At 39.0% G+C, this 26,020-nt stretch overlaps 4 protein-coding genes across 5 annotated transcripts; 2 read left to right on the forward strand and 2 right to left on the reverse strand.

Moving 5' to 3' along the window:
* Positions 1–2,227: 2,227 nt before the first annotated feature.
* On the reverse strand, positions 2,228–5,059 carry Ku80. The gene is made up of 5 exons (XM_065232365.1): positions 4,935–5,059; positions 4,675–4,791; positions 4,375–4,610; positions 3,422–4,314; positions 2,228–3,359 (listed from the first exon to the last, which is right to left on the reverse strand). Exons 1-5 carry the CDS (start codon positions 4,947–4,949, stop codon positions 2,449–2,451), a joined length of 2,172 nt encoding a protein of 723 aa, XP_065088437.1. The 5' UTR covers positions 4,950–5,059; the 3' UTR covers positions 2,228–2,448.
* Positions 5,060–5,519: 460 nt separating this feature from the next.
* Positions 5,520–8,112, forward strand: LOC135709948 (uncharacterized). 2 transcript variants are annotated; one of them, XR_010518382.1, is made up of 3 exons: positions 5,520–7,662; positions 7,748–7,926; positions 8,023–8,112. XR_010518382.1 is itself a non-coding variant. In XM_065232397.1 (2 exons), the coding sequence occupies exons 1-2, from the start codon at positions 5,644–5,646 to the stop codon at positions 7,841–7,843; spliced, it is 2,115 nt and encodes a 704-aa protein (XP_065088469.1). In that variant the 5' UTR covers positions 5,520–5,643; the 3' UTR covers positions 7,844–8,005. The 2 variants fall into 2 exon arrangements, 1 of the variants encoding a protein (XP_065088469.1); XM_065232397.1 differs by lacking the exon at positions 8,023–8,112 and having other exon boundaries at positions 7,748–8,005.
* A 23-nt stretch (positions 8,113–8,135) lies between these two features.
* On the forward strand, positions 8,136–12,099 carry LOC135709949 (actin-binding protein IPP). The gene is made up of 5 exons (XM_065232398.1): positions 8,136–8,942; positions 10,053–10,906; positions 10,974–11,092; positions 11,152–11,212; positions 11,282–12,099. The coding sequence occupies exons 1-5, from the start codon at positions 8,544–8,546 to the stop codon at positions 11,670–11,672; spliced, it is 1,824 nt and encodes a 607-aa protein (XP_065088470.1). The 5' UTR covers positions 8,136–8,543; the 3' UTR covers positions 11,673–12,099.
* An 8,636-nt stretch (positions 12,100–20,735) lies between these two features.
* On the reverse strand, positions 20,736–23,225 carry nudE (Nuclear distribution protein nudE). Its single transcript, XM_065232366.1, has 2 exons — positions 23,009–23,225; positions 20,736–22,917 (listed from the first exon to the last, which is right to left on the reverse strand). The coding sequence occupies exon 2, from the start codon at positions 22,855–22,857 to the stop codon at positions 21,529–21,531; it is 1,329 nt and encodes a 442-aa protein (XP_065088438.1). The 5' UTR covers positions 22,858–22,917; positions 23,009–23,225; the 3' UTR covers positions 20,736–21,528.
* Between the last annotated feature and the right edge of the window lie 2,795 nt (positions 23,226–26,020).

A 26,020-nucleotide genomic window follows, 5' to 3' on the forward strand; every position in this document is an offset into this window, starting at 1 on the left:
TACACATACGTAGACTGATGATGACTACTCACAAAAGCTATCCTGCAGTAAAACACTTAGCTTGTTATCACCGTTATCTGCAGCAGTGGGTCTTGTTTTGTTTTCCTTTTTTTTGCAACAAACTTGAACTGTTCGGCCGGAATAATGTGACGTGTGCTTTCAGAGATACTGTATCACTAGCGGAAATTTCTGTCGCAGTTCTCAACAATGTGTAAGTCATGCACGTAACTAGCACGAAATAGAAGTTGATCTTTCATAGTGTTCGTTATCATTCCTGTGAAATTTAATTAATAAATGATTTCCTACTATGCCAACACCTGTTAACGCAAACTGTTTATAAATTTCTGTTTAGCTTCATACCACTCAACGGTAATGTTAACCCTATTGGTCCCAAGTACATATATGTTTGACTTTAGAAATGTTGCAGCATAGTTCTGGAGTCCTTTTTGATTAAGTCATTTGTAACATATTCGCAGATTAGATAAACGAGATGTTTTTTTGCTGAGCAAAAATTGATTTCAATTTTCAATGGAATAGATAATTCTAAACTTGCAAATGCTCATTACAGCTAAAATGCTATTTTTCGGAATCAGAGGTGGCAACAGTACATTTTTTGAAAAACCATCGTCCAGAGCGAAACAAAACAGCCAGCACACGGGCAACCGTTTATAACTACATTCCAAGCGAACAGCGGAGATAGAGAATAAATAAAATCTCGCAGCCTGATTTTTCCAAACAGTTTATTGTAATGAAATTTTAGCTGCAGGCTTGCGTGTGACAGTAAATTAATTTACGCATAATTTTAACATCAATGCTTATGAGTGGTCAGTCTTCATTCTTATCTTTTAATTCCATGCAATAAACATCAAATAAATGCAGTAATTAGCCAGAAATCAGCAAAATTCTACACGACATAAATTTATGTCGCGCGCGCCGCCGGTCTTGTCTGCTTCTTTGTGCGAAAATGTTCTGTCGCTGGCAGAAAACAGTTTAGAAATGTCATGACATTTTTGCCGCTTGCCAGTTTGTTTTTGTGTGTCGTCAAAATGGTTATCGCAAAAAGTATCAAATGTTAAGGAAAAAATGTTAAACTCCAGGACTCGTGCCACCACTGATCGGAATTATGAAATAATGACATTAAATAAAAACCCCTAAAAATTCTTAAAATGTATCCTATAGGAATGCCCTTGAAGCTATCTTCAAACTAGCTTGAAATCTCCTGTTATCCCAAAAATTAAAATTCATTATTATTATTATTGATATTTCCTTCTGGAAAAGAATTATGAGGTATCAAAAGGCACTCTCTTTGGCTTAGTAAAGGTTGAACCGAGGGGGGCGTCACATCTAAATCTCAATTCTAGATGCTCGACAAATCTCACATTAGCAAATCTCGTATCTACTTACATCGCGCATCATCTTTTTGCAGGAAATCTTTAGAATCGTCATCAATCTTCTTTCTACATCTACTTAGCGTGCGCGCATCTAACCATGCCAAAACATAATCTTTCCTAGATCGTAGATAGAGTGTCCCCTCTATGGTTGTCCCCTCGGGTTGAAAACGAAAAAATCCGGACACGAAAATATTGTTGAGGTTTAAAAATGTGTTTTATTTTTCATAGTTCAATGTAACAGCTATACTTATACTTATTGTAAGACCATTTTTTCAGTCTTCCTTCTTACCATAGGCCATTGCTAGAACTTTTCTTCGTACACGGCCCATTGCAAAAATTCGTCTGGAGTGATAGGGTGATAGTGTCACAGACCCCATTCGGACATTCATTTTCAACAAAGTTACCTACGGCAGTGCGTCAGGATCTTACTTGGCTGGGAAATGTCTGCTTCGTTTTTCCGATGAAGGCAACGATTTGCACCCAGCTGCATCAAAGGTCCTTAGAAAGGACTTCTACGTGGATGACATGTTGTCAGGCGTAGACGACATTGAGGAAGGTAAGGTGCTGATCAAGGAGATGATAGAGTTGCTGCAATCTGCTGGATTTTCGCTACGGAAGTGGAATTCTCGCGTCACTTTTCAAATAGACCAATGTAACAAATGTAAACAAATCGAGTTAAGCTATACAAACTATTGCTCTTCTATCATTGTATGTGATACAAAAACATCCATCCAAATTTACTTTCATTTTATTTAAAATGGTGGACATTACATTATGTATGCTGACATCAACAAATTCACCCCTATTCTGTATTCCGTTCAAAACGGATTTCCAAAAACAAAAAATTGTATTGGGAATCCGTTTTGAAAAGAATAGAGAATCTTTCTTTCAACATTTGAATGACTTTAGTGGGCTACCTACTATAAAATAAACACTACTATTCTGTATTTCGTCCGAACTGGATTTCCCATAAAAAATATGTACGGGAGATCCGTTTCGAACAGAATACAAAATGGGGCTTTTCACCTGCTGTCCAAACCTATGCGTTGCAAAAAATTTACATATTGGCAAACAAATCATCCGCATCCACGTAATCAGCATTATCTTCAGTGCCACTAGCTTTCGGTGCTGTGTTTACGTTGTAGAATTCCTCCACTTCAACTGCGGTTACTGTACTCATGTCGCTCTCGGTCGACCCAATCAGTCCAAAACACTCTTTAACTACCACCTGTTCCCAAAATTCCTGCTTACTTCGAGCGAGTAGACTTTTCTTGAACTCGGTTATCCACTCGTTGTATCGATAGGGACCCATAATTTTCGCTTCTTCGCGATACATCATCATGGCCATGGCCACTTTCTCATACTGAACGGTCATCGATTTGAAGACCAGATCTGAAATAACGTTCTGGATTTGGATGCAGAGCGTAGTAAACTTTTCTCCCCGTTTCAATAGTAAAGCGAAATCTTCTGCGGGAGTTACGGTGCCCACTTCCACAATCGTTCTTTGGTCATCAAATTCGTCTTCGTCGTTGATGTCGTTCTGCTGAGAAGTGCCTGCACTGGTTGCATCAGTATGAGCTGTAATTTTGTTCGCTCTCTGAAGCCACTTGAGCCGTGCATTGATTTTGATTTCTTTCAAAGGAAACAGGTTTTTGACTTCCTCCAAAACAGGTTTGGATCTCTCCCGTACCTTGGGCGGCACGTCTACGAGCTTTTTTAGCTTTTCATCCATGGTCGGAATAGGCGCTTTGGGATGCAAAGCTCGATGCGCCACCGTTCTGAACACGTGTTGATGGATTGGATTTAATGTTTTATGTAGGGCGAAGGCTTCTTTGGAACCGGTGTCGTCATCCAATGCATCCATCAGATCCATGGAGTCGATCAGTTTTTCCATGGCCTCATACTGGGCGTCGGTTGGTTTGTGTTTGTTAGAGAGGAGTGGAGGGAACTTCAGTAAGGCGACTTCCTCTGCGAAAATTGAAGCGAACATTAGAAATGGTTTTTGAAATGAATAAATAATCATGAATTACCTTGAAAACACAGCTCCAACATTATCAAGCACGGATAACGTTTTCGATAAGTTGGCATAAGGACGTTGATCTTAGGACGAGTATCACGTCTGTAGACTTTTGTCGCAATCATTACAACGTCCAGATCAATCATGGCTTTTACGAGAGCTGATAGTTTAGTCTCCGATGCTTGGCAATCTTTTTTTGCAACAACCACATGGGTTCCGGTACCACACAAATACTCTTCAAGGATATTTCCAGCCATAGTGAAGCCCAAACAGGACAGCCGCTGTTCTCCAGATTTGTAATCGATATCAATTTGACTATCATAAGGTACCACAGTCGAACCGTACATGTAGCCATTGATCACACTTTCATAATCCGGTTCGAATTGCTTATCATTTTTGAAGTAGTCGGTTTTCAACTGAACGACGGCATTGGGATCAGTGCTCACGGTTTTGAACGATCCTAATCCCTTTTCCTCTGTAATCAAGAGGTAGGCAGAAACGCTGATTTGAATCTTCGTTCCAATAGACATGATACTGTTCCATGGGGCAGCCCTAGTCGCTTTTTTCTCAAAATGAACAAGAAGCAGTTCAGCAGAATCAATGTTACAAAGCGCACCATTGGATTTGAACACTATATCCGATAGCATTTTCTCGTTTGTTTGTTGTTCTTTAGACTTGTGGTGCATCTGACTGAAAATGCCGAGCGCTTCAAACGCCAAATGGTCGTCGTCGTCTGGTTGATCATCAGATTCTATCTGATGTTCAACGCTATCATTGATAACGTTCAGTTCGCAAGGCATGTTCGTGAGTTTTTGGACTACTGCTTCCATTTGATCCACATCCAAGTTGGTTGAAATCGATAGAGCCGATACAAGAATGATTTTCAAGGAGGCAAACTTTTTTGCTCTACGAAAGGTTTGCACATTAGTATTGACTTTCGAATTATATAAAATTTCAATAACTTACTGTGCACCAACTTTTAAAAAGTTCATTGCCACAACCAGCGCATCGAACCAATCAGCGTTCACACTAGACGGAAGGACCTGCTTCTCCATAATCCTGAGCATCTGCCAATTGCTGGGATTCAGCTCGAAAGCCTCGGAAATATGCTGATATCCACCGTATTCAACATTCAGTTGATTGTTAGTTTCCTCCGTACCCATCAGCACCAAACCAACTTCATCCAGTGGTTTGCTAAAAATCTACAATGGAAATAAATTTATGTGAACAATTAATACAGACAACGCAGACAATCGAGAACGTTACCTTTCTTTGGACGATTTTCGACACGCAGTTCTTGGCGCGTTCGAAAAATGTTTGTTCATTGTTGCCGCTTTTTATCAGAGTATCCTTCCCAACGTCCAAGATTATCATACAACCTTCCTGAAAGAACACGCTTTTGAGTGATTTAAGCAGTAGGTACTTTGTTTCTTCCGAACGAAAGTAGCAGCTTCACATCAGTAATCCAAGATTTTGACTAGACTTAATCAACTTAAGACAGCAACAATTATTTAGCCAAGACTTACCTTAGTTCTCGCCATTTTTCATCAGTTGCCCAGGAATCTTCAATATGCGTTAGCGTTTTGAGATTAAGCTCTGAAAATACACCGTCCAATTCACGATATTACACGATAATGAAGACGGTTGGGCGGTGATCTCACGAATTTAAATAAAAAATAACCAGCTCGCGGTAAACAATAATTCTGGATCAACAATAGAAAAGGGCCCATCAGCATTTGTAAACAAACCGTTCCAAAGCCCTTTACTCACAAAGCGAAGGCCATCCACGCAAACCAACACTATCATCGGATAGGGGAAACTTCTACCTACACGATGATGGTGTTGGTTTGTGTCGGCGGCCTTCGATTTGTGAGGAATGGGCTTTGGAACGGTTTGTTTACAAATGCTGATGTGCCCTTTTTTATTGTTGATCCAGAATTATTACGCTATAAATATTATTCGCGTTCAACGTACCTAAAACGTCATTTTTAGCTAAAGTAGCGCAAATTTAGGGCCAAGTAAATGTCAAATCTCTGTTTTGTTCCAGGACGTTTTGTTCGCACACCACATCAAGCGCGCGAACGAAAGCACAATAAAATCAAAACAAACACTGTTTGCGATTGTAACGAATTATTTGGACTTGTAATTTATTAATTTAGTCTACGATACCCTTGGTAGAACAATCAAATCAGGTCAAGAAAAGGACTTGTTGCTTTTTGATTATTTGTTTAAAAAATGTCCGTGAAAATTATAAGTAATTGGTCCTTACCGGATAGTGCATTTTTTCCGTACTCATTACACAGTATCGGTGACAACGGCAAAATGGTTCTAATTGTGCCCGGTGAGGGGCAAATATTTACCCTAGTGATAAAAAATTTGCAACAGAACATCCAATCCGGCGGAAGTCCTCATAAAATTTCCCGTATCAAACTGGCCGAATCCGATAGTAGTTTGGCGGAAACCGTTGTCACTTCCACGAATACCGTCAGTTGTAAGGACAATGGAGAATTAGTAGTGTTTAGTTCCTTTCGTGAATGCACTGCCGTTGAAGGAATAAGCGGAGTAAAAGCGATCAGCACAATGGAAAGTGGTAAAAAAATACTACTGATTCGGCTGATTGGTGGACGAACCTTACAGCTGGAAGTGTTTGATGATCTGTCCGGATGTCAAATAGGCGATTGTCTTAAATCGTTCGACCTGTCTTGGGAAAAGAATGAATTCGATACAAGCAGATACAGTCAAGTTCATAAAATGAAAACGATTGTTATAGACCGAGTGAATTCCAAATTTTTCAAGAGATTTTTAAACTTTAGGGATTTGCTGGAAGGAACCGAACCAATTTTATTCACCATGGACAATGGACTGTATTGGTTGAAAACCTTGGACGGCAGCTATGAAATAGTTACGGTTAAGCTATATCCGTCCCTAATCCTGGATTTCAATTTTGCTTCGAGTACCGGGTGCTTCTCCGTTTTACTAGCAAACGCTGTGATGCACATTTATTCAATTTCGGAGGATACTGAAAGCTTGCTGATTCAGGAGGATAGTAGGCATTTGGGACCTACCATAGATTCCCATATTTTCATAACTGAACTCAGTACTTTGCTCTACTCAAGCGGCTCCCAAATAACACAGATGCGGTACTATTACTCTGAAATCAACAAAACTATCCAACACGTTGCCAAGGATATCCCCATCATTGGAGTTACCGGGATCACGTATCTACAGTTTGCAGAAATGGCCATATGTGTAACGGAAAATCGACAGTTCTACTCAGTTCCAATCACTCAGTTGACGGACTTCAATGGCAATCAGCAGAACGACTACTTCGAAGTAACCAGCGAAATACTCTCACAGGCGAACCAAATGACCTGTTTTCTTACCAATGAAGTAAACGTCGAAAGCAGGATGGCAAAAGCGATCGAACAAGAGCGACTGAAAGTTGACATTCTGACCAGCGCCATCAATCAAAATGTGTATACAAATTTCTTCGCAGCAGATTTAAAATATCACAAACATCTGCCACATCGATGTTACAGCACTCTTATTTTGGGTGAATCTAATGGTAGCAACATTTTTGTACAGATAGATGTTTTATTTAGAAATGGTATCAAAGAGGTAATGATGCATCAGAAAAACTGGATGTTGATCCTATCGATAGATAATGTAGTGACGCAGATTCCTCTCGCCAAAGTGAATTATCTTGCAGACAATACCGTTCGACTGCTGGTTACAATTGACGAATATCGCTTCCAAAAGCTAGGTTTTCCGCGTATTGAAACCAGCATGTCCGTTAGAATTACCCACTGCCATGACAGCATCGAACTGGATATTCCAATAAAAATTCAGAGCCTTGACGATATAGCAGAACTATTTGAAGCCAGTTCGTATGAACCCAACACTGCTGCGGTACAGGAGAGCCATTTATCAACTGTGGCAGGTGATTTAGTTCGTCATTGTGAATACCTGCCGCTTATTGCATCACACAACATCTATTTCAACCTTCGGGGATTGAAAGATGTTCCGCATGTTGGCAAACTGCTAAGTATACTAGAGATTGCGATAATTCCTAACAAAAATGATGAAACATTAGAAAAAGCTTACATTAGACTTGGGAATCAAATATGCGAAGTACAGCGGAGTGACCAGGACGAGTTCCGGTTCATATCGAATTCCCCAGGAATGTTGTTCCTGCTGAAAGTGTTGTGCAGTAGGAATTGCCAAAAAATAAGTGTTAACGCAGACAAGCTAAAGGTAAATGTATAAGCAGTACATTTTTCAATGGAACTCGTAAAAATATAATTATTGTATTTGTTCTAACCACGTAACAATTCTTTAGGCCTTCCGTCTTAAACTGGCGCAATGTGAAACTGAACGGGAACATATCGTGTCCTACTACCGACAAATCAGGACAACTTTTGACACATGGCGATAAAGGCATAGAAAAAAGCTTCACCTTCTAACCGCATATTCACGTATTTGCGGGTGTTTGTCTGATGTCTGATAAACCTGTATTCGGTTAGTTTGCCCCATTTTTTGCTGTGTGAAACGAGAACGGCAACAGCAAACGATATGACAGCCAACATAAATTTTCAATTGCCCTCTATCTGACAGCTGATTTAGCATAATGTTGACAGACGCACTCACCCCGTTTCCCTCCCTCGTATTGCGCAAAGCTGGAGAAAGTGGAGAGGTGAAACGGAGCAATACGACAGCATAACAACATAAGGTGAATACACATCCTAATCATCACCATTCATCGCAAATAAAATATCTTCCTGTAGTACATAAGCTAGAAGCTTCTTTACAGATATCATCCAAATACATACAACAAAGCAAGTATTGTTATATCCTATCAGTGAGTTTATATGTATCGCAAGTGCCACCGAGATAGGGCGTAAACCCGACGGTGTAGTGTTTATCATTGAAGAGAAACAGTTTCCATCGAATTGCCTTTAATTGCCAGAGGAATCGAGAGCAAATCGCGAGTTATTGTAGATTAAAATATGGTTCACTGTTCTCAATATAACATCTGCTAAGTGAGATTTAACTTGCAGTTTGAGTGCAATTGAGGTGAAAAAAAAGAAGAGTTTCACAGAAAGTACATTTTTGTACAAACATCTCCGCGTAGCGCTATGCCTCCGTTGAATAGCTACAATGGAAATGGCAATGCAAGTGATATTATCTGTTCGCTTACACAATCCCAAATGGCCATCAATCAACCGAACGATTCCGGGACGTCTGCAAAACCCATCTTCAACTGCATTCAGTACTCGCAGAAAGTGCTACTTAATCTGAATGCATTGAGGCAAAATTCGAGGTTCTGCGATGTGGAGATAGTCGTCGGTAGCACAACGATCCAGGCCCACCGAGCGGTGCTGAGTGCGGCTTCCGCTTACTTTGAGGCAATGTTCCGTCCCGAGCTGGGGCTCAGCGAGGGAAAACAAAAATCCGTCACACTGCATTCGATTCGGGCCGACATCCTGAAGATGTTGATTGATTTCGTTTATACGGGACAGGTGGAGATCAAACAGGTGAGTTGAAAGAAAAAAGTTGATTTTTTTTTTCTCTGCTTGGGATTGGATTGGTTTGAGCTGTACATATGGCGAACAATGGGTTCATCAGTAACGTAATTAAATATAATTCAACATTAAAGTGTTAGGTGTGTCGAACTGATACTTGTCTATTTTTTCGACTCAATTCAAAATGTTATCATTCGTTACTTTCAATCTGAACTCGAGGTGGGAGGGTTACATTATCTTCCCTAGAACCTTTTACTCTCATCTATTTCGTCTTTGACACCTGGCTTCAACATTCAGTCTGATTTAAATGATGCCAATGTCATCGGTGGAGCCAAGAAGCTGGACGAACTTCCTGAAAATCGTACCACTCGTGTCGATCCCGGCTCTTCGGATCATACATATTATTAAACAGAATACACGACAGACCTTTGCCATGTCGTAACCCTCTTCGAGATTCGAAAGGACTCGAGAGTGTCCCCAAAATTCGGACAATGAACATCACTCGATCCATCGTCACTTTGACCAATCGCGTCGGTTTATCCGGAAGCCCGTTTTGCCTGTGTATGAATTCAAAGTAGATTTTTTATGAGTGTATAGTTTTTAGTAAATATTCTAAATAAGTTTTGAGAAGAATTTCAAGAGAGTTCTGTTGAAAACTCAAAGGAAATTCTGGGGGTATTGAATTCTGAGGAAATTCTAAAGAGAGTTCCAAGGGAATTTATCGACTACTGCATCCGGTGTTATCGTTATGGTGAGCTCCTTAATGTCGAAGAGGTTCTTCATCTGCTCATCTAGTGATTTTCGATTCATACGCTAATAATGACAAGCGAAACAAAACTATTCATTTGCTTGTCAAAAATCCAAAACTTGCTCAATTTTTATCAAACCAGGGACTTAGATTGTAAAAACTATCCAGAACAACTTTGTCGATGATCTTGACCTGACTTATGTGCAAACAGTTACTAACCTTTTAATTTGGACCCACCTACAAGCGTACAACATGGAAGGTTGAGTGAAAGATATTCCCGTGAATGTTTTTTTTTTTATAATTTGTTGTCCGATTTATAATTTTTAACACGTGCCCGTTTTCAAATCCCATATCATGCAATCATCTAATTTCAGAGCAATGTCCAAGAGCTGCTGGCTGCTGCTGATATGATTCAACTTCCCGAGGTGGTAGACGGTTGTTGCGAATATCTTTGCCGTGAACTACATTCTTCCAATGCACTAGGAATTTTGCGTTTCGCAGAAGCGCATAACTGTCGTCAACTAGCGGAAGCAGCTGCCACCTACGTGTACACCAATTTCCCCAAGGTTGCCCTCGAGGACGAACTGTTGGACATTCCGCACATGATGCTAATGAAGGTGATTTCTTCCGAGTCGCTTCGAGTAGATACCGAGTTTCAAGTTTTCAAGGCCGCTCTTCGATGGATCAAACACGACGTTGTACCACGCCGGCGGTATGTGTTTGAGATTCTGTCACACGTTCGTCTGGCCCTCGTTCCGGTTGGTCTGATTGACCAAGCAATCGCCGAATGTCGCGATGTTTCACTGAAGATAGCACTGAGATCTGTACGAAAGGATTTGACTTCCAAACGTGGACAACTGGTGCCGCTTCGTGTATGCCCAAGAGTTTGTGCCAAAAAGAGCATCTACATAATCGGAGGATCCCGACGGGAACAGTCAGCCGGGTGGACTCCTGCTGATTGTATTTTTGAAAGTGTGATAAAATACGACATATTCCGACGAGAATGGATTGAGTCGGCTCCTATGCAGATCGGAAGGATCTTACCCGGAGTCGCCACGCTTGGCGGTAAGATTTTCGTTATTGGAGGCGAACGTGGCAGTCAGATTTTGGCGAACGGGGAAGTATACGACACTCAGAACAATAATTGGGAAGCAATGGCGCCAATGATCGTACCGAGATGCGAGTTTGGCCTGTGTGCTCTAGGTGGCACATTGTATGCCATGGGCGGGTAAGTTTGACTTATCGCGGACCATTTAGGACAGTAGTTAATTTATTTTTTTGGTATTTTTCAACAGATGGATTGGGGAGGACATTGGTGGTTCTATAGAATGTTATGACCCGATGAAAAATTCTTGGAGAATGGTTGGTGATTTACCAGAGCCGAGATTCAGCATGGGTGTTGTTAGTTTTGAAGGTGAACGATTTGTCTTATAGTTAATCTGTTCAAATTAATCGTTAAACTTTACTTTCTAGGTCTCATATACATTGTTGGAGGTTGCACTACCTCCAGCCGCCATTTACCGGATTTGATTAGGTAATTTCTACTAATTATGTCTAAAACCATTGAATAAACATAAACGCTTTCCAATGTTGCCGATTTCAGCTACAATCCAGTTACACACGAGTGGAATTCCCTGGCTCGAATGCAAACGGCACGTTGTCAGATGGGTGTTGCAATACTAGATCGCTACCTTTACGTTGTCGGCGGAAATAGCAGCCAACAAGAGGTTCTTTGTACCGTCGAAAGATACTCATTCGATGATAACAAATGGACAATGGTGGCACCAATGTCGGTGAGTCGGGCCAGTCCCGCTGTGGCTGCTGCAGATGGGTTGCTCTACGTGGCAGGTGGAGATCAACCTTGCGAAATTAACTTCTACCGTGCACAGGTAACAATATCGTCCTTTGAGTGTTTCGATCCCATCAATGATCAATGGAAAGATTGTCCAGATTTGCCCACTAGTCGATCCGAAGCGGGTGCCGTGGTGGTTTAAAAAATGATTGCTTTTGTTTCGAACGCACACGTTTTATTTGTTATTGAAAATGCACATTCTTTATTTCTAGTCGCATACTGAATTACATTTTTTATATTTTTATTTTTGTTCACTGATCCGCGGTTGGCACCAAATTTGATTTTTTTCCCCCTCTGCACGCGTGTACATCGGTATAATTCCAACCGGTGTATGAGCATATTACTCCGCATACCACCTTAAGACTAAGGATGAAAGGATATTTAACCAAAGATTTTAATAACCGCTTGAGATTGTGATTCATAATGATATAAACAAAAAAAAATAAAGTATGCCAAAATCGAAGCATATTCTGTTGATCATTGTGAGATTAATTTTATTGAAATTGATTGCCGAACATACGTCTTGGTATTAGTCGTATAAATCTTCGTTGATGTATAAATTCATGAAACCTAGCTTTGCATCTTAACATTCTTGAATACATGTTAATTTATCTATACAACGAGATTTGCTACTGTTGAGAACTTAAAACGAAACTTCCTATTAGGTTTCTAAGTCTGTTGTATGCTGTTACCCCGAATTATATCAACCATTGTGTCGTAACCCTGAATAACTCGTAAACCCATGTACTCCGTTGTCCCTTGAGCAACTATGCAACTGCAAACCTCACCACAAAATCCCATGAAAATTATGAGGGCGATGAATTCTATAAGAAAAATTATATAGAAGGTAGGTAGAGGAATTTACGTATTCTCGGCAACCTAAGCAGCGACCTTCTTTCTATAGCCTTTTTCTCTAAGTAACGCACACATATGCAGTATTGGTTTGTTTACAATCTATTGCTGCCAGCTGCTCTAACAATTTCAGTCGAAAGAATTGTCAAAAACTGTTTTGAAACGCTTTTACAAAGCTCCAATCTTCTCTAGTGGGAGCGAATATTGTCGGCAACCAGTTTTTCTTCGGCAACCGTTCCATTTGAACTGCATGTAAATCTGCTGTTCTATTATCGGCAACTCGAAATCAGCTACAATTTGTAGTGCGTGTGTTTCATTTCAATAAAAACTTGCTAGATTGCTTTTTCTCAGTGGTAAAAATATAGTCAAATTGAAGCTGAAAGCATAAAGAATCGTTTGCATGTATTCAGTGTTTTCGTAAGAAAATCCAGTGAAAATAGTGTTTCAATTTGGGTTGCCGAAAATAGTCTGTCATGCCGAAGCCGTGATTTCCCCTATATGGATGTTACTGAAATTCAATAAAAATCATTAATTTTGTTATTGGATAAAAATCATGTGCGTTTCCAATGGAAGCATTGGAACATTTCATTTTGCGCAATACCAGGACTGGCTCCTCTCTTATACTAGACACTCTCTACACGGACAGAAAATTGTTTGCATTGAACCAAACAAAACTTTAGTTGTATTTAAACAAACAATTCCGGTTGAAATTATATTGCATTTTGTTGTTTCAATAATACTTATTCATATAAATTCAAAATAGGATTCTTTTTGTTTTAATAAGCCACTTTTCAACTGCAACTATTGTAAAAATAACAATATTCTATTACTTTGACTATATGTTTTTAGTATTACTTCTACGTGAAGTCAACGATTTATATAGTTGAAGATGCTAATTTCAAATAACAGACTGTAGTGGTAATTTTTATACGATAGATGGAGTAGATGAAAGCATAGAGTTGATAGTTCCGTTAGTAGAGTACGGCAGTGTGAAGATTGTATATAGATATTAGATAAGCGAGCTAGGACAACTTTTAAGGAAGGTACAAATCGGTTTTTTCATCTCTCTTTACCAAACTCCCCCTTTGGAGAGGGATGGTGAGGGGTGTGTCCCCCCGCCACCACTGGCAAAAAGAGATGAAAACCGACCCGCTCAAGTACCAACTGTGTGTTTGAAACAGTTCTACCGATTTTTTACCGCACTTCAGTTGTTATTTTGAAGGAAGGCATCCAGTCGTAGGTTTGGAAATTGCAACTATTGTTTACCCCTACCATGATATGTGCTCCTGTCATCGTCGACTTGACGATCTCGAGGGAACACGGGTGGGGTAGGTGCTGCTACTGTACCTTTCGAACTGTACCTATCAACAATATTCTATTATTAAGCCAACAATAGTTCATTTAAATTTGGCATTTATTTGCTGTGTCCATTCCCCGGGCCATGAATGCAAAAATAACTACCAACCATTCCCTCGTTTTCACCCGGACAAAAATGTAAACAATAACAAAACTTGTGAATTTCGGGAAATAAGTGCAACATTTCCGAAAATCTTGAGACTTGAAGTAAGTAAGTATGCTGCAGTTCGAGCTGCAGTTGCTAAATATAATCAATTTTTTGTTTTTTTCCTTGATTTTTGTTTCCATCGATCTTGTTTTCCGTACTGAGTACTAATGCTCCTGACGCCAGGAAGGCAGCTCCCACACCTGGACCCTACATATCGACCCATCAACTAATTAACCGGGGACCAACGGCTTTACTTCCCTTCCGAAGGATGATCAGTGAAAAAGAAAACAATACATAAAAAAAGTCGACGATGACAGGACCACATATCGTGGTAGGGGTAAACAATAGTTGCAATTTCCAAACCTACGACTGGATGCCTTCCTTCAAATAACAACTGAAGTGCGGTAAAAATCGGTAGAACTGTTTCAAACACACAGTTGGTACTTGAGCGGGTCGGTTTTCATCTCTTTTTGCCAGTGGTGGCGGGGGGACACACCCCTCACCATCCCTCTCCAAAGGGGGAGTTTGGTAAAGAGAGATGAAAAAACCGATTTGTACCTTCCTTAAAAGTTGTCCTAGCTCGCTTATCTAATATCTATATACAATCTTCACACTGCCGTACTCTACTAACGGAACTATCAACTCTATGCTTTCATCTACTCCATCTATCGTATAAAAATTACCACTACAGTCTGTTATTTGAAATAAGCATCTTCAACTATATTTTTGTTGTTGACCCAGCTGCCAAATTTGACAGCTTACGTCAAAACCATGAAAGCTCTTGTAAATTCGAAAAGATTTTCTTTTTGATTTAACAATCCATGGGTTTTGAGGAACAAAAATACTGGATTGTTGAAACAATAATGATTTCTTTTTGCAGCCAAAACAAAATGAAATTCTTATTGATTTTTCGTCAAATATTATTACGTTTAAAATATTTTTTTCTGCGTAAAACATTGCGTAGTACTAGAATTTCGACTAGAATGGGGTACGTTAATCGTTTGCTTGGGACCAATATGCTAGTCAAGTAGTGAGCCAATTTAAAATCGTTAGTTTCGTACACACAAAAAACAAAAATTTTATCAATAAAAATCATGCGTTTTCAAAATAAAAGTTTCCCAGCTTTGATAGTTTTAACCATGAAAGTTTTTAAAACAAAAGTATTTGGTTTGGTTTGAAAGTGTATTTTTCACTTTTGACTTGTACTTTTAAAAGCGCATATTTTTAAAATGAAAATTGTTTAACTGTCAAAAATACCTTGTCATAGCAACGTTTTTGACAGCACTGGCAGCATTTGCCGCTAAATTTAACCTTAACGTCAAAAGTCGCAAATCATGTTCCTTGTGTGGAATGAAACTGAAAATCAACATTAAATCCGCTGGATATTTCAGGCAATATTTTTACTATTGTCGGCGAGATTGTCGGTTACGGAATCCATTGTGACATCATTAGTTAAAATTGTAAGTATTTAATTATCAATGTTATTGTGTGAAGTTATTTAGATTTCTTTTCAGACGATGAAATCTACCAATGAATAAATCCGAATCAACCCAAGAATCAACAGTCAGCCGAAAAAATCCACCTGCAACTTTGTGATATCGCAATACGATGACAACGATTTTCTACTCACTGAAAACTTGCGGATGATGTCTTCCGAAACCCAGCATAATTAATATATTTGTATTCATGTGGATAGTAGTAATAAATATAGTTGTAGTCCTTTTTTAATTTATGAAACATTTGTTACTATCGATTGAATAAATATTTATTAGAATTTAAAATGAAAATTAATATTGCAATGTTGAAAATGCTTGTATTTTAATTGAAAATATTTTTATTATAGATTCAAAACGGCACATGTTATTACAACTTTACCAAACTTTCATGACAAAAGTTTGATTTGATACAAAAATAATCCACTTTTAATTATAATACTATCATGTTTTCATTTGACAGTTCTACAATTCGTTTTGAAAGTTTCAACTTTTAAAAGTAGCATGCGAGGAACTTTTGAATTGACAGTTAGCTGATTTTTGTTTTGAAAGCTAACCGCTTTCTACCAAAAAGAACCAATGCAAACTTTCAATTCTACCAATGGTATTTTTAATTTTAGCAACGGTTTTTCTTTGTGTGTATTGATTGTTGGTTTTACCAACAATCAATACGAAACTAACGATTTTAAATTGGCTCACCACTTTAGTAGCCTATTGGTCCCAAGCAAACGATTAACGTACCCTATTCTAGTTGAAATTCTATTACTACACTATGTTCGTTTTGATTCGCTATGAAAGTTTGACAGATAACATCAGGGGTGTGTGGATTCATGCAGAACATGCAGGGGTGAGTGAAATAGCTTGGGACTGCTTGGGACCGTTGTTCTGGTACTGAGTGAGCCAAAAATAATAATGATTTTCTTCGGGACCCAGTGGTCTTAGAGTTACCTCTATGCTACAAGGGTTGTGCGCAATGGTGACGCAGGACTACGTGGTCTTATATAATAAATCTCATTTGTTAACTGCAGCAGGAGCTAGTGTTTTGTGTAGGAATAGGAATTTGAGCGGGGTTCTCTCTGTTTATACTCATTAGTATGACGCGCTTGACATATAGATGGCCCACAGCAACTCACGAAGAGCTACTGATTCCGATCAATAGCGGTGCGGCTGCTTCCTCCTTCTATGGATGCTCATGTGGGCTGCAGCTCGCTGCTTGCAGGCAGCCTTTCGTTGTGTACTGGAGAACACCATCACTCACCACGCGGTGATTGAATAAACATCGTTTGAAATTCAACTTTGAAATCTGTGTTAGGGAAATCGATTTTCACAGGCAATCGGTGATAATTTTAATTATCATAACAACAGTTGCACATTCGTTAAATTTTCAATAGTGACATTTTGAAAAATGATAAAGTCTTAATTTTAACAGATTCATAGAAAACATTCCTATCGATTGGCGTATTGAGAATTAAAATTCATCATCTCTGGATCAAAATAAGACCACTTTCATCCCACGACCGATTTTGGTTTTTTAAATTGCACCCCCAATGTTACCTTGGGGTTACATGGTATGTTAGATTTAAACATATCTAGATAGAGCTGGAATTAGGCGTAAAAGCTTTTGTAAACAATGACTTCTTCTCGATGAATTTTAGGAATTCAAGGCACGTTCATGCAAACTAAAATTACCGTCGGGTAGAGGAAGTCTTACCCTACCGGATGGTGATATTGATTTATGTGGGCGCGCGGATAAATGCGAACCATTACATTGACCTTATTAAAAAAAGGTTAAAAATATATTATAATCCCTGCTAAACTTTAACTGGAATGGTTAAGGAACTTTACATGAACGTTTGTGTGATAAAGTTTTAACATCATGTATTATGTTTTTTTTAAGTGGACCTTACAAACCATTACCATGCCAAATTCTTGTTTTCTCCATACATTTTCGGAAAATGAATTATATTTTTTTTTCCTTTGATTTGTTTTTTCCGTCGATCTTGTTTTCCGTGCTGAGCACCAATGCTATCGACGTGCCAGGAAGGCAGCTCCCACACCTGGACCCTACCTATCGACCCATCAACTCATGAACCGGGCACCAACGGCTTTACTTCCCATCCGAAGGAAGGCGTGATCAGAGATGTTATGCCTCAGAACATCGTAAGAACACGTAAAGTTGACCGACAATACAAAACCATCCATGGACCTTACTGACTACCATAACCATTTCCTTTAAAGTTCTCAAACCATACGTTAAAAGGTTCTAATATAGTTCTCTTTACGAAAATGTTTGGAGAAAATAATAATTTCGAATTGTAATGGTTCTTAACAATCCATTACTTGTAACGTCCATTTCCAAAAAACATTATTCAAAAGGGTGACGCGCTTGGTACAGATGGCTCAAAGCAACTCACGAAGAGTTACTGATTCCGATCAATAGCGGTGCGGCTTCTTCCTCCTTCTATGGATGCTCATGTGGGCTGCAGCTCGCTGCTTGCAGGCAGCCTTTCGTTGTGTACTGGAGAACACCATCACTCACCACGCGGTGATTGAATAAACATCGTTTGAAATTCAACTTTGAAATCTGTGTTAGGGAAATCGATTTTCACAGGCAATCGGTGATAATTTTAATTATCATAACAACAGTTGCACATTCGTTAAATTTTCAATAGTGACATTTTGAAAAATGATAAAGTCTTAATTTTAACAGATTCATAGAAAACATTCCTATCGATTGGCGTATTGAGAATTAAAATTCATCATCTCTGGATCAAAATAAGACCACTTTCATCCCACGACCGATTTTGGTTTTTTAAATTGCACCCCCAATGTTACCTTGGGGTTACATGGTATGTTAGATTTAAACATATCTAGATAGAGCTGGAATTAGGCGTAAAAGCTTTTGTAAACAATGACTTCTTCTCGATGAATTTTAGGAATTCAAGGCACGTTCATGCAAACTAAAATTACCGTCGGGTAGAGGAAGTCTTACCCTACCGGATGGTGATATTGATTTATGTGGGCGCGCGGATAAATGCGAACCATTACATTGACCTTATTAAAAAAAGGTTAAAAATATATTATAATCCCTGCTAAACTTTAACTGGAATGGTTAAGGAACTTTACATGAACGTTTGTGTGATAAAGTTTTAACATCATGTATTATGTTTTTTTTAAGTGGACCTTACAAACCATTACCATGCCAAATTCTTGTTTTCTCCATACATTTTCGGAAAATGAATTATATTTTTTTTTCCTTTGATTTGTTTTTTCCGTCGATCTTGTTTTCCGTGCTGAGCACCAATGCTATCGACGTGCCAGGAAGGCAGCTCTCACACCTGGACCCTACCTATCGACCCATCAACTCATGAACCGGGCACCAACGGCTTTACTTCCCATCCGAAGGAAGGCGTGATCAGAGATGTTATGCCTCAGAACATCGTAAGAACACGTAAAGTTGACCGACAATACAAAACCATCCATGGACCTTACTGACTACCATAACCATTTCCTTTAAAGTTCTCAAACCATACGTTAAAAGGTTCTAATATAGTTCTCTTTACGAAAATGTTTGGAGAAAATAATAATTTCGAATTGTAATGGTTCTTAACAATCCATTACTTGTAACGTCCATTTCCAAAAAACATTATTCAAAAGGGTGACGCGCTTGGTACAGATGGCTCAAAGCAACTCACGAAGAGTTACTGATTCCGATCAATAGCGGTGCGGCTTCTTCCTCCTTCTATGGATGCTCATATGGGCTACAACTCACTGCTTGCAGGCAGTCTTTCGTTGGCTACTGGAGAATAATGTTCAACGCCACACACCGAAAGCACAGCTGCTGCAGCTGATGTTGACGACCGGACACCCCCACACACGGTGATTGGAACTGAATCCGATCAGCGATTGAGGCTAGCCTTGGTAACTAGCTGCTAGCGCGGAGCCTTTCGTTGTGTACTGGAGAACACCACCACTCACCACGCGGTGATTGAATAAACACCGCTTGGTGAGACCGGATGGAATTCAACTTTGAAATCTGTGTTAGGGAAATCGCCTTTTGCAGGCAATCGGTGATAATTTTAATTATCAAAGCAACAATTGCACATTCGTGCAATTTTCAACAGTGACATTTTGAAAAATGATAAGGTATTAGGGCAGCTGAGTTATAAATGTTCAAAATCTTTCATGATTTTGTTACATGTTCCATTTTCGTTTTTTTAAAGTGTATAAATCACAGACGTAGTCCTACGTCAAAAAAATTTCAAATAATTAAATTCGTTTTTTCCTATCATCTTTTTCCATGAGGATTATACGAGTTATAATTATCGATTGAAAGCTAACTGTGGTGCAAATTTACCTATTTATAATAACAGCAAAAACAGGTTATCTTCACATGTATCCACGACACTTATCAAAATCTAACCCCCTTAAGTAGGAGAGAACAGTACATAACGCACCCCCGGGGTAAGACGCACTTTTTCATTTTATTTTGAGTTTTTCTTGGAATTTTTAATCCAATTCTAGGATTTATCATGCAGCATTTTGAGTTCAGATGCTATGCTAGAAGTGCTGCTTGATAAGACAACAAAAAAGTTATGAAAAAGCCATGAAAAACACAAATGAAAGTCAGCTGGTGCGTTCTGCCCAGGGGATGCGTTGTATACCATCCTCCCCTACTCATCCCATAGGTAAACTTGTCAAGATCATAGGTATAAAAATTAAACTACAACGTGCAGAATCGGAATCTACCTAGATTTAGTGTATCAAGTGCCCAAGTAATTGGACACAACCGGATATGTTCCGAGGGCTTCCTGAACAAAATCTGCCATGAGCTAAAACCAAATCGCGTGAAAATTCAGACACAGACCCACATTTCATCCAGAAATTATTTTACTTCTCTTCCCTGACTAAAAGGAGCTGAGAAAAACGGCGTTGAATTTATTTTTCACCATGGGCACTTATTGATGAGACAACGTAGTTTTGGACATTTTCTAGGATACTTTTTTGGGTACATTGTAAAGTGTAAAGTGACAATCGATTCCAATGTATAATTAATTTTTGCCAAAAATGCTAATGCGACTGTTATGCCACACAGGGCAGTGAATGCAGATTTGAGAAATTCAGTCGGAATTTAATGCCGTAAGAAGGGTCAGGTCTCACCATACATAAATTAGGGTGTGAGCAGAGATGGTACCAATTAAATGGGGTTATTAAGAAGGCAAAAGAAATATTTATGTGTATAAGCAGCGTTTTTCCGCATTTATGCCTTCACTGTATAACAAATTTTCCATAACGTGTAGAAATACGAATTGAAAAATTCAGGGGTGTGGAGAAATGAAAATAATTAATACAAATGTTACTGGTTAGAATGTACTTCCAATAAATATTTTTATTTAACATTTCTTTCTGGTTACACTGTCATTTTAGCAAGTCAGCTAGACTGCTAATACCATTAGCTCGATTTTATTTATTTCCAAACCATGTTTTCTAGTGCTGCATTAGAAAACATGTAATAAAGGGACTTTTTTTTGCATTATTTCTTCATTTACTACTATAGGTATCTGTTTGCACTCAGCATTGCTATTTTATTTTCTTATATTCCAGAGAAGCTGCAACTGAAAGCTATAGATTGCTAGTGTGCTATTGTTGTAGTAGGTAGTAGGTAATAGTTTTTTTTTGTTTGACAGCGACTTCGTTTGAAATATTGTTGTGACTGCGTACGAAGCATACATTCAGAGAAGTGCATTTTTTAAATCTTGTCTAAATTTGTTTATACCTCTGTAGATTACAATTTGTTGGGTCTCTTAAAGTCTTTCGAAAAATATAGACGAATGCTAATCCTAGAAAATAGAATTCAGCATAGCCAATTTAAATCGGGACACTGCTACTTAGTTTAGAACGGTCAATTTAAACAGACGTATTTTGAATTCGATCAACGTTTCAAAACAAAACATGATATTTCTACATGAATCTGTATGCGTTTGCTTTTCGTCTTATACAATATCATATCCCTCTGCCTAATCCTTGGTTACACCTATGTACAAACACACATTATAGAAACGTATCATAAAAAATATTAGCCATTAAATTAAATAATTTAATTAAAAAATATAATGTATACGCATAAGAGTAAAAGAGGGATTTGAAGCTTATTTGTTAGTTCGCAGCTCCGCTTTTGTCATAGGTTGTGGAATCTGCTGTTGTTGATGGGAGGAGGTCTGCGTTCCGATTGTGGCCATTCCTGGCTGGTACGAGTGAAGCTGAACGTTACAGCAGCTGTCGCCACTGCCAAGGGAATTTAACGAAACGCTGCTATCGGCAGGTGCCCCAGAACCAACCAACCCACCTGCTCCTCCGCCAACTGTAGCTGCAACACCGTACTGGTGGGAATGATGCAAACTGTGGTTATTAAGCTGACTATGGCTGTGCCGATGACTTCCGCTCGAGGCTAGGTTGGTGCGAGAAGATGGTTTACGAATTTTCCAAGCCTTTAATTTAGCTTCCATATTGTCCAATCGTCGGAGAAGGTCTGCTACAATGCTAAGGGTGGAAACTCGATCACTTGGAGCCATTGGTGCATTCAAGACGCTTGCCACCAGAGCAGAACTGCTGTTGATATTACCGTTTCGCTCTATGATCAACTTTTGCTGCAGCGTACTATCTTCGGTTGGGGGAACTACGTTGTCCATGGAACCTAGAGTGGATTCCAAGTCAAGTTTGCTGGTTGATTTTGTAAGGGCTACAACGGTGGTGTCTGTCTTTTTGCAATTGATGTTATTATTTATATTTTCCAGCTTAGTGCTATTGAGGCACACGTTTACGGTGGTGTTTATGTTGGGCGTACCAGGCCTAGGTTCGCTGGAGGCCTCTTGAGTCTTTTCATCCGATATACCGTCCGTGTGGGTATCGGTCATTTCAGCATCCTCTTCGCTCTTAGGAACATGTCTTACTTTGAGCTCTTGCTTTAAATCTCGTGCTTCGTCCATCAGTCGCTGTAACTTGATTTGCATGCGTTCTTTTTCGTCTACTTCCAGTTCCAGAAGAGCATTCTTCTCATAAGCCTGATTTAACATCGATTCAAATTCAACAACGCTTTCGCTTGCCACCCGGTTGGCTCGTTCTAAATCATCGTTCTTTTGCTCCAGTTCACGGATGTAAACCTTGAATTTCTCATTCTCCTTCACCAGCTGTTTGTAGTCAGCATCGATCTTGTTCGATTCATTTTCACTGTTTGCAACTTTTCGCTTGTATGATTCGCACTCAATCCGAAGTTGACTTACCAGCTGATTTAGGTCACGAATCTTTTTCTCCTGCTGTTCCACGGTCATTTCCAGTTCAGCTTCCAGTTGCCGTGACTCTTCCGTGAAGTCGTCGAATTCCCTTTGGACGTCATTTCTCTCCTGACTGATTTTCAAGCACCTCTCCTTCCAGTATAGACATTCCTCTTCCACACTGGTGAAGAGATTTTGCTGGTCCATCGTGGCCAGAGTGGTTTCCTTGCCCGATTTTCGTCTGAAGGAATCCGTCAGTTAAGTTTTCTGCCACGGGAAAAGAAAAACAATAAAATTGTGCAATTTTGCTGCTACGTTGTAGAAGTGCATTATAAAAATACAAGAAAAACAAACTCACATTCCAAAATTACCTCCACTTGTCAGGAACGTCCGATGGCACCAATTACGGTACTGCCACTTTTTGCACGGAATTAGAGAAATCTGGAATCTTATTTCGCACCGATAAATGATTATTGTGTGTATGTTTTTCGCATTTTTGTCACTATTTTTTCGTTCGAGGAACAGTCACGGAGAGAGTCATTAAACAGAGAACACAAAAGAAAAAAGTTGATTGACTGTCGACATGACAGTTGCATACTTTTCAGAAAACGGAGCAGTTTGGAACATGTGGAAACTGAATCACAAGGAATGCGTTAGAAATGAGGATCGATTGTCGGAGTGAGATCGGGGGGTGACTCACCATCGGAGTAGACGATCAAATCGAAGAATACTCGCGTCCCTTTTCAAAAGGTCCTAAGTAACAAATGTAAACAAATCGAGTTAAGCGATACAAACTATTGCTCTTCTATCATTGTATGTGATACAAAAACATCCATCCAAATTTACTTTCATTTATTTAAGATAATCATACACCGAAAATAGTTTTCATGTAGCTTCCATTGGATACGCAAATGATTTTCATCCATAAACAAAATTAATGGAATTCATCTGAATTTCACATAACATTTATGCGATCACGTTAATTTTATATGATTTTTCATATGAATTTCATCGGCCTCATAATATTCTGAAATGATGTCCTTGGACCTCCAGGATCGTTCGGTTGAATTGAACTGTACACTGTGACGGTTGTGGGTAGAATAATTTTTATTTCTCTTCCATACAGTTCTGTACCATGCATCGAAACAATTTTTGCTTATGTTAGCTAAACGATACAATGACGACTTCAGTGGACGATAACATGTGGCGACGGCGTTCCACATAATAATCCAAGTCAGCAAAAACATTCATTCCTCGTGGTTTATGGGAACGCAAAGTTTGATCGCTTCCCATGGATGGTAAGTGAGACCGCCATCCACCACACGCCCTATTTATAATTTTTAAAAAATTTATCTTCAGTTGAAAATTTTAAAATTGATCTATCTAAATATTCGTTTTTTGTTTGTGTACGTTCCATTTTTTTACGATGAAATTCTTATTTATTTACCTTACTTACATCCACCACACGTTCTATTCTTGAATATATCTTCTGACCCTATCCTTATGAATCAGTTCAGTTTTACTGTTAATATTTACTTCTACATTAGGATCTTTGTCACAATTAACTGAGTATGGTCCAAGGTATTTATTTTCTAGCTTTGATCCTGTTTCGTTTTTGATTAAGATAAGTTCTCCTGGTTGATAAACATAATTTTCTTTATTTATATTGTAATTCATTGTTCTTTTGGGCTTTGAAGCAAATAGTTTATTTCTGACTTCTAATTGGATCGTTTGTAATTTATACTTTAAAAGTTTAATGTAATCGTCTATGTTGTTGATAGGATCTACACTGTTGGAATCTGTTAGATTTGAAGGTAATATGCATTGTTTTCCAAAAACTAACTCATAAGGTGTGTTATCGGTTTCTGTATGGCAGGTTGTGTTGTAGGCAAATTGAAAGTACGGCACCCAAGATGACCATTGAAACATTGGAACTACTTAGATCATATTTTCCAAGAGTTCCTGAACTGGCGGTAATTGAATTTGCAAAAACTCGATTAATTGGCCCAGCTCACGGAGCGATAAATGGTGCCGCAACAGTTGCTCAAGCATCCACTGCTTTGAAAGCTAAGTTTGCAGTCAAACTTACGCCGAAGGCAGTAGAGAAAGAAATGCTTAGCTTGAAACAGAGTAAGCAAAAGATATCAGAATACGGTCAGCAAATGGAAAGTGGGGAATTCGCCGTTAGTGGCGCTTAAGTCGAATAGGAATCTTTACACAAGTTTTTAGAGAAATTTTGTTCGAGCCTCCATCCATGTCTGTTCTCTGTGGAGCGGCTGAGCTGTTCGTTTGTAGTTTGACCTTCCTTCAAAACCAATTTGGCACTAGAACAATTTTAAACTTGTTCTGCATTATCCACATGTTGCAATTATTGAAAAGAGCTCGATATAAGATAGCCACAGAAAAAAGACGTTGAGACTCCAAAATTTCTCTAAAAACTTGTGTAAAGATTCCTATTCGACTTAAGCCCCACTAACGGCAACTTCCCCACTTAAAAACCCTCTTTGACAACATGATGGCGCTGGCGTTGCAAAACTTACACTAGACACTAAGTTTTGGTAGCGCCAAGTGGCAATTTTCAGTAGGTAATTTATCGGTACTAGCGCCAAATTGGTCGAAAGTGATAAATTTATAGAGGAAATCAGGAGATGCTAGCGCTACGTAACGGCAACGTTTCCACTTAACTTTACACAAGTTTCTGACCGAACTTGGACATCTGGTCTCTGTGAGATAGCTTAATACAATTAAATAGAAATGCCAAAATCTTACCGAGTAGTTTAGCTGTTGTGATTTACACAGAGCAGAGTTGCGACCTTTCACAATCACTATCGCCAAACAACTGATGGTAGTAACATAGAGGTAACTCTAAGACCACTGGGTCCCGAAGAAAATCATTATTATTTTTGGCTCACTCAGTACCAGAACAACTGTCCCAAGCAGTCCCAAGCTATTTCACTCACCCCTGCATGTTCTGCATGAATCCACACACCCCTGATGTTATCTGTAAAACTTTCATAGCGAATCAAAACAAACATAGTGTAGTAATAGAATTTCAACTAGAATAGGGTACGTTAATCGTTTGCTTGGGACCAATAGGCTACTAAAGTGGTGAGCCAATTTAAAATCGTTAGTTTCGTATTGATTGTTGGTAGTAACGCTTTGTACATTCCTATCAATGTGCTCGTCGAAGCTCTCTCCATGACCATCCATCAAGTTGACGAAAGAAGTAAAAAGCAACTGGTGAATGTCATCTTCTGATGTGATCAATCACCGATCTGGTCATTCCCGACAATCACGACACTCATCTGTGCTCGTTTTGAAGCAGTTGCTGCTTTGCTTGCTTATGTGAGTGTGTTGGTGAGTTAACCCA

Source organism: Ochlerotatus camptorhynchus, unplaced genomic scaffold (assembly GCF_037179485.1).
Source record: "Ochlerotatus camptorhynchus isolate MF236.1 unplaced genomic scaffold, CSIRO-AGI_Acam_v1.1 ptg000367l, whole genome shotgun sequence".
NCBI classification, from domain to species: Eukaryota; Metazoa; Arthropoda; class Insecta; order Diptera; family Culicidae; genus Ochlerotatus; species Ochlerotatus camptorhynchus.

Coding starts and splice junctions, on each gene's coding strand:
- nudE (XM_065232366.1), bottom strand. CDS start 22,857: ATGGACCAGCAAAATCTCTTCACCAGTGTGGAAGAGGAATGTCTATAC.
- LOC135709948 (XM_065232397.1), top strand. CDS start 5,644: ATGTCCGTGAAAATTATAAGTAATTGGTCCTTACCGGATAGTGCATTT. Junction 7,663..7,747: donor TTAACGCAGACAAGCTAAAG/GTAAATGTATAA, acceptor ACAATTCTTTAG/GCCTTCCGTCTTAAACTGGC.
- LOC135709949 (XM_065232398.1), top strand. CDS start 8,544: ATGCCTCCGTTGAATAGCTACAATGGAAATGGCAATGCAAGTGATATT. Junction 11,093..11,151: donor GGGTGTTGTTAGTTTTGAAG/GTGAACGATTTG, acceptor TTTACTTTCTAG/GTCTCATATACATTGTTGGA. Junction 11,213..11,281: donor CATTTACCGGATTTGATTAG/GTAATTTCTACT, acceptor TGCCGATTTCAG/CTACAATCCAGTTACACACG.
- Ku80 (XM_065232365.1), bottom strand. Junction 4,611..4,674: donor CGAAAATCGTCCAAAGAAAG/GTAACGTTCTCG, acceptor TTTCCATTGTAG/ATTTTTAGCAAACCACTGGA. Junction 3,360..3,421: donor GTTGGAGCTGTGTTTTCAAG/GTAATTCATGAT, acceptor CAATTTTCGCAG/AGGAAGTCGCCTTACTGAAG.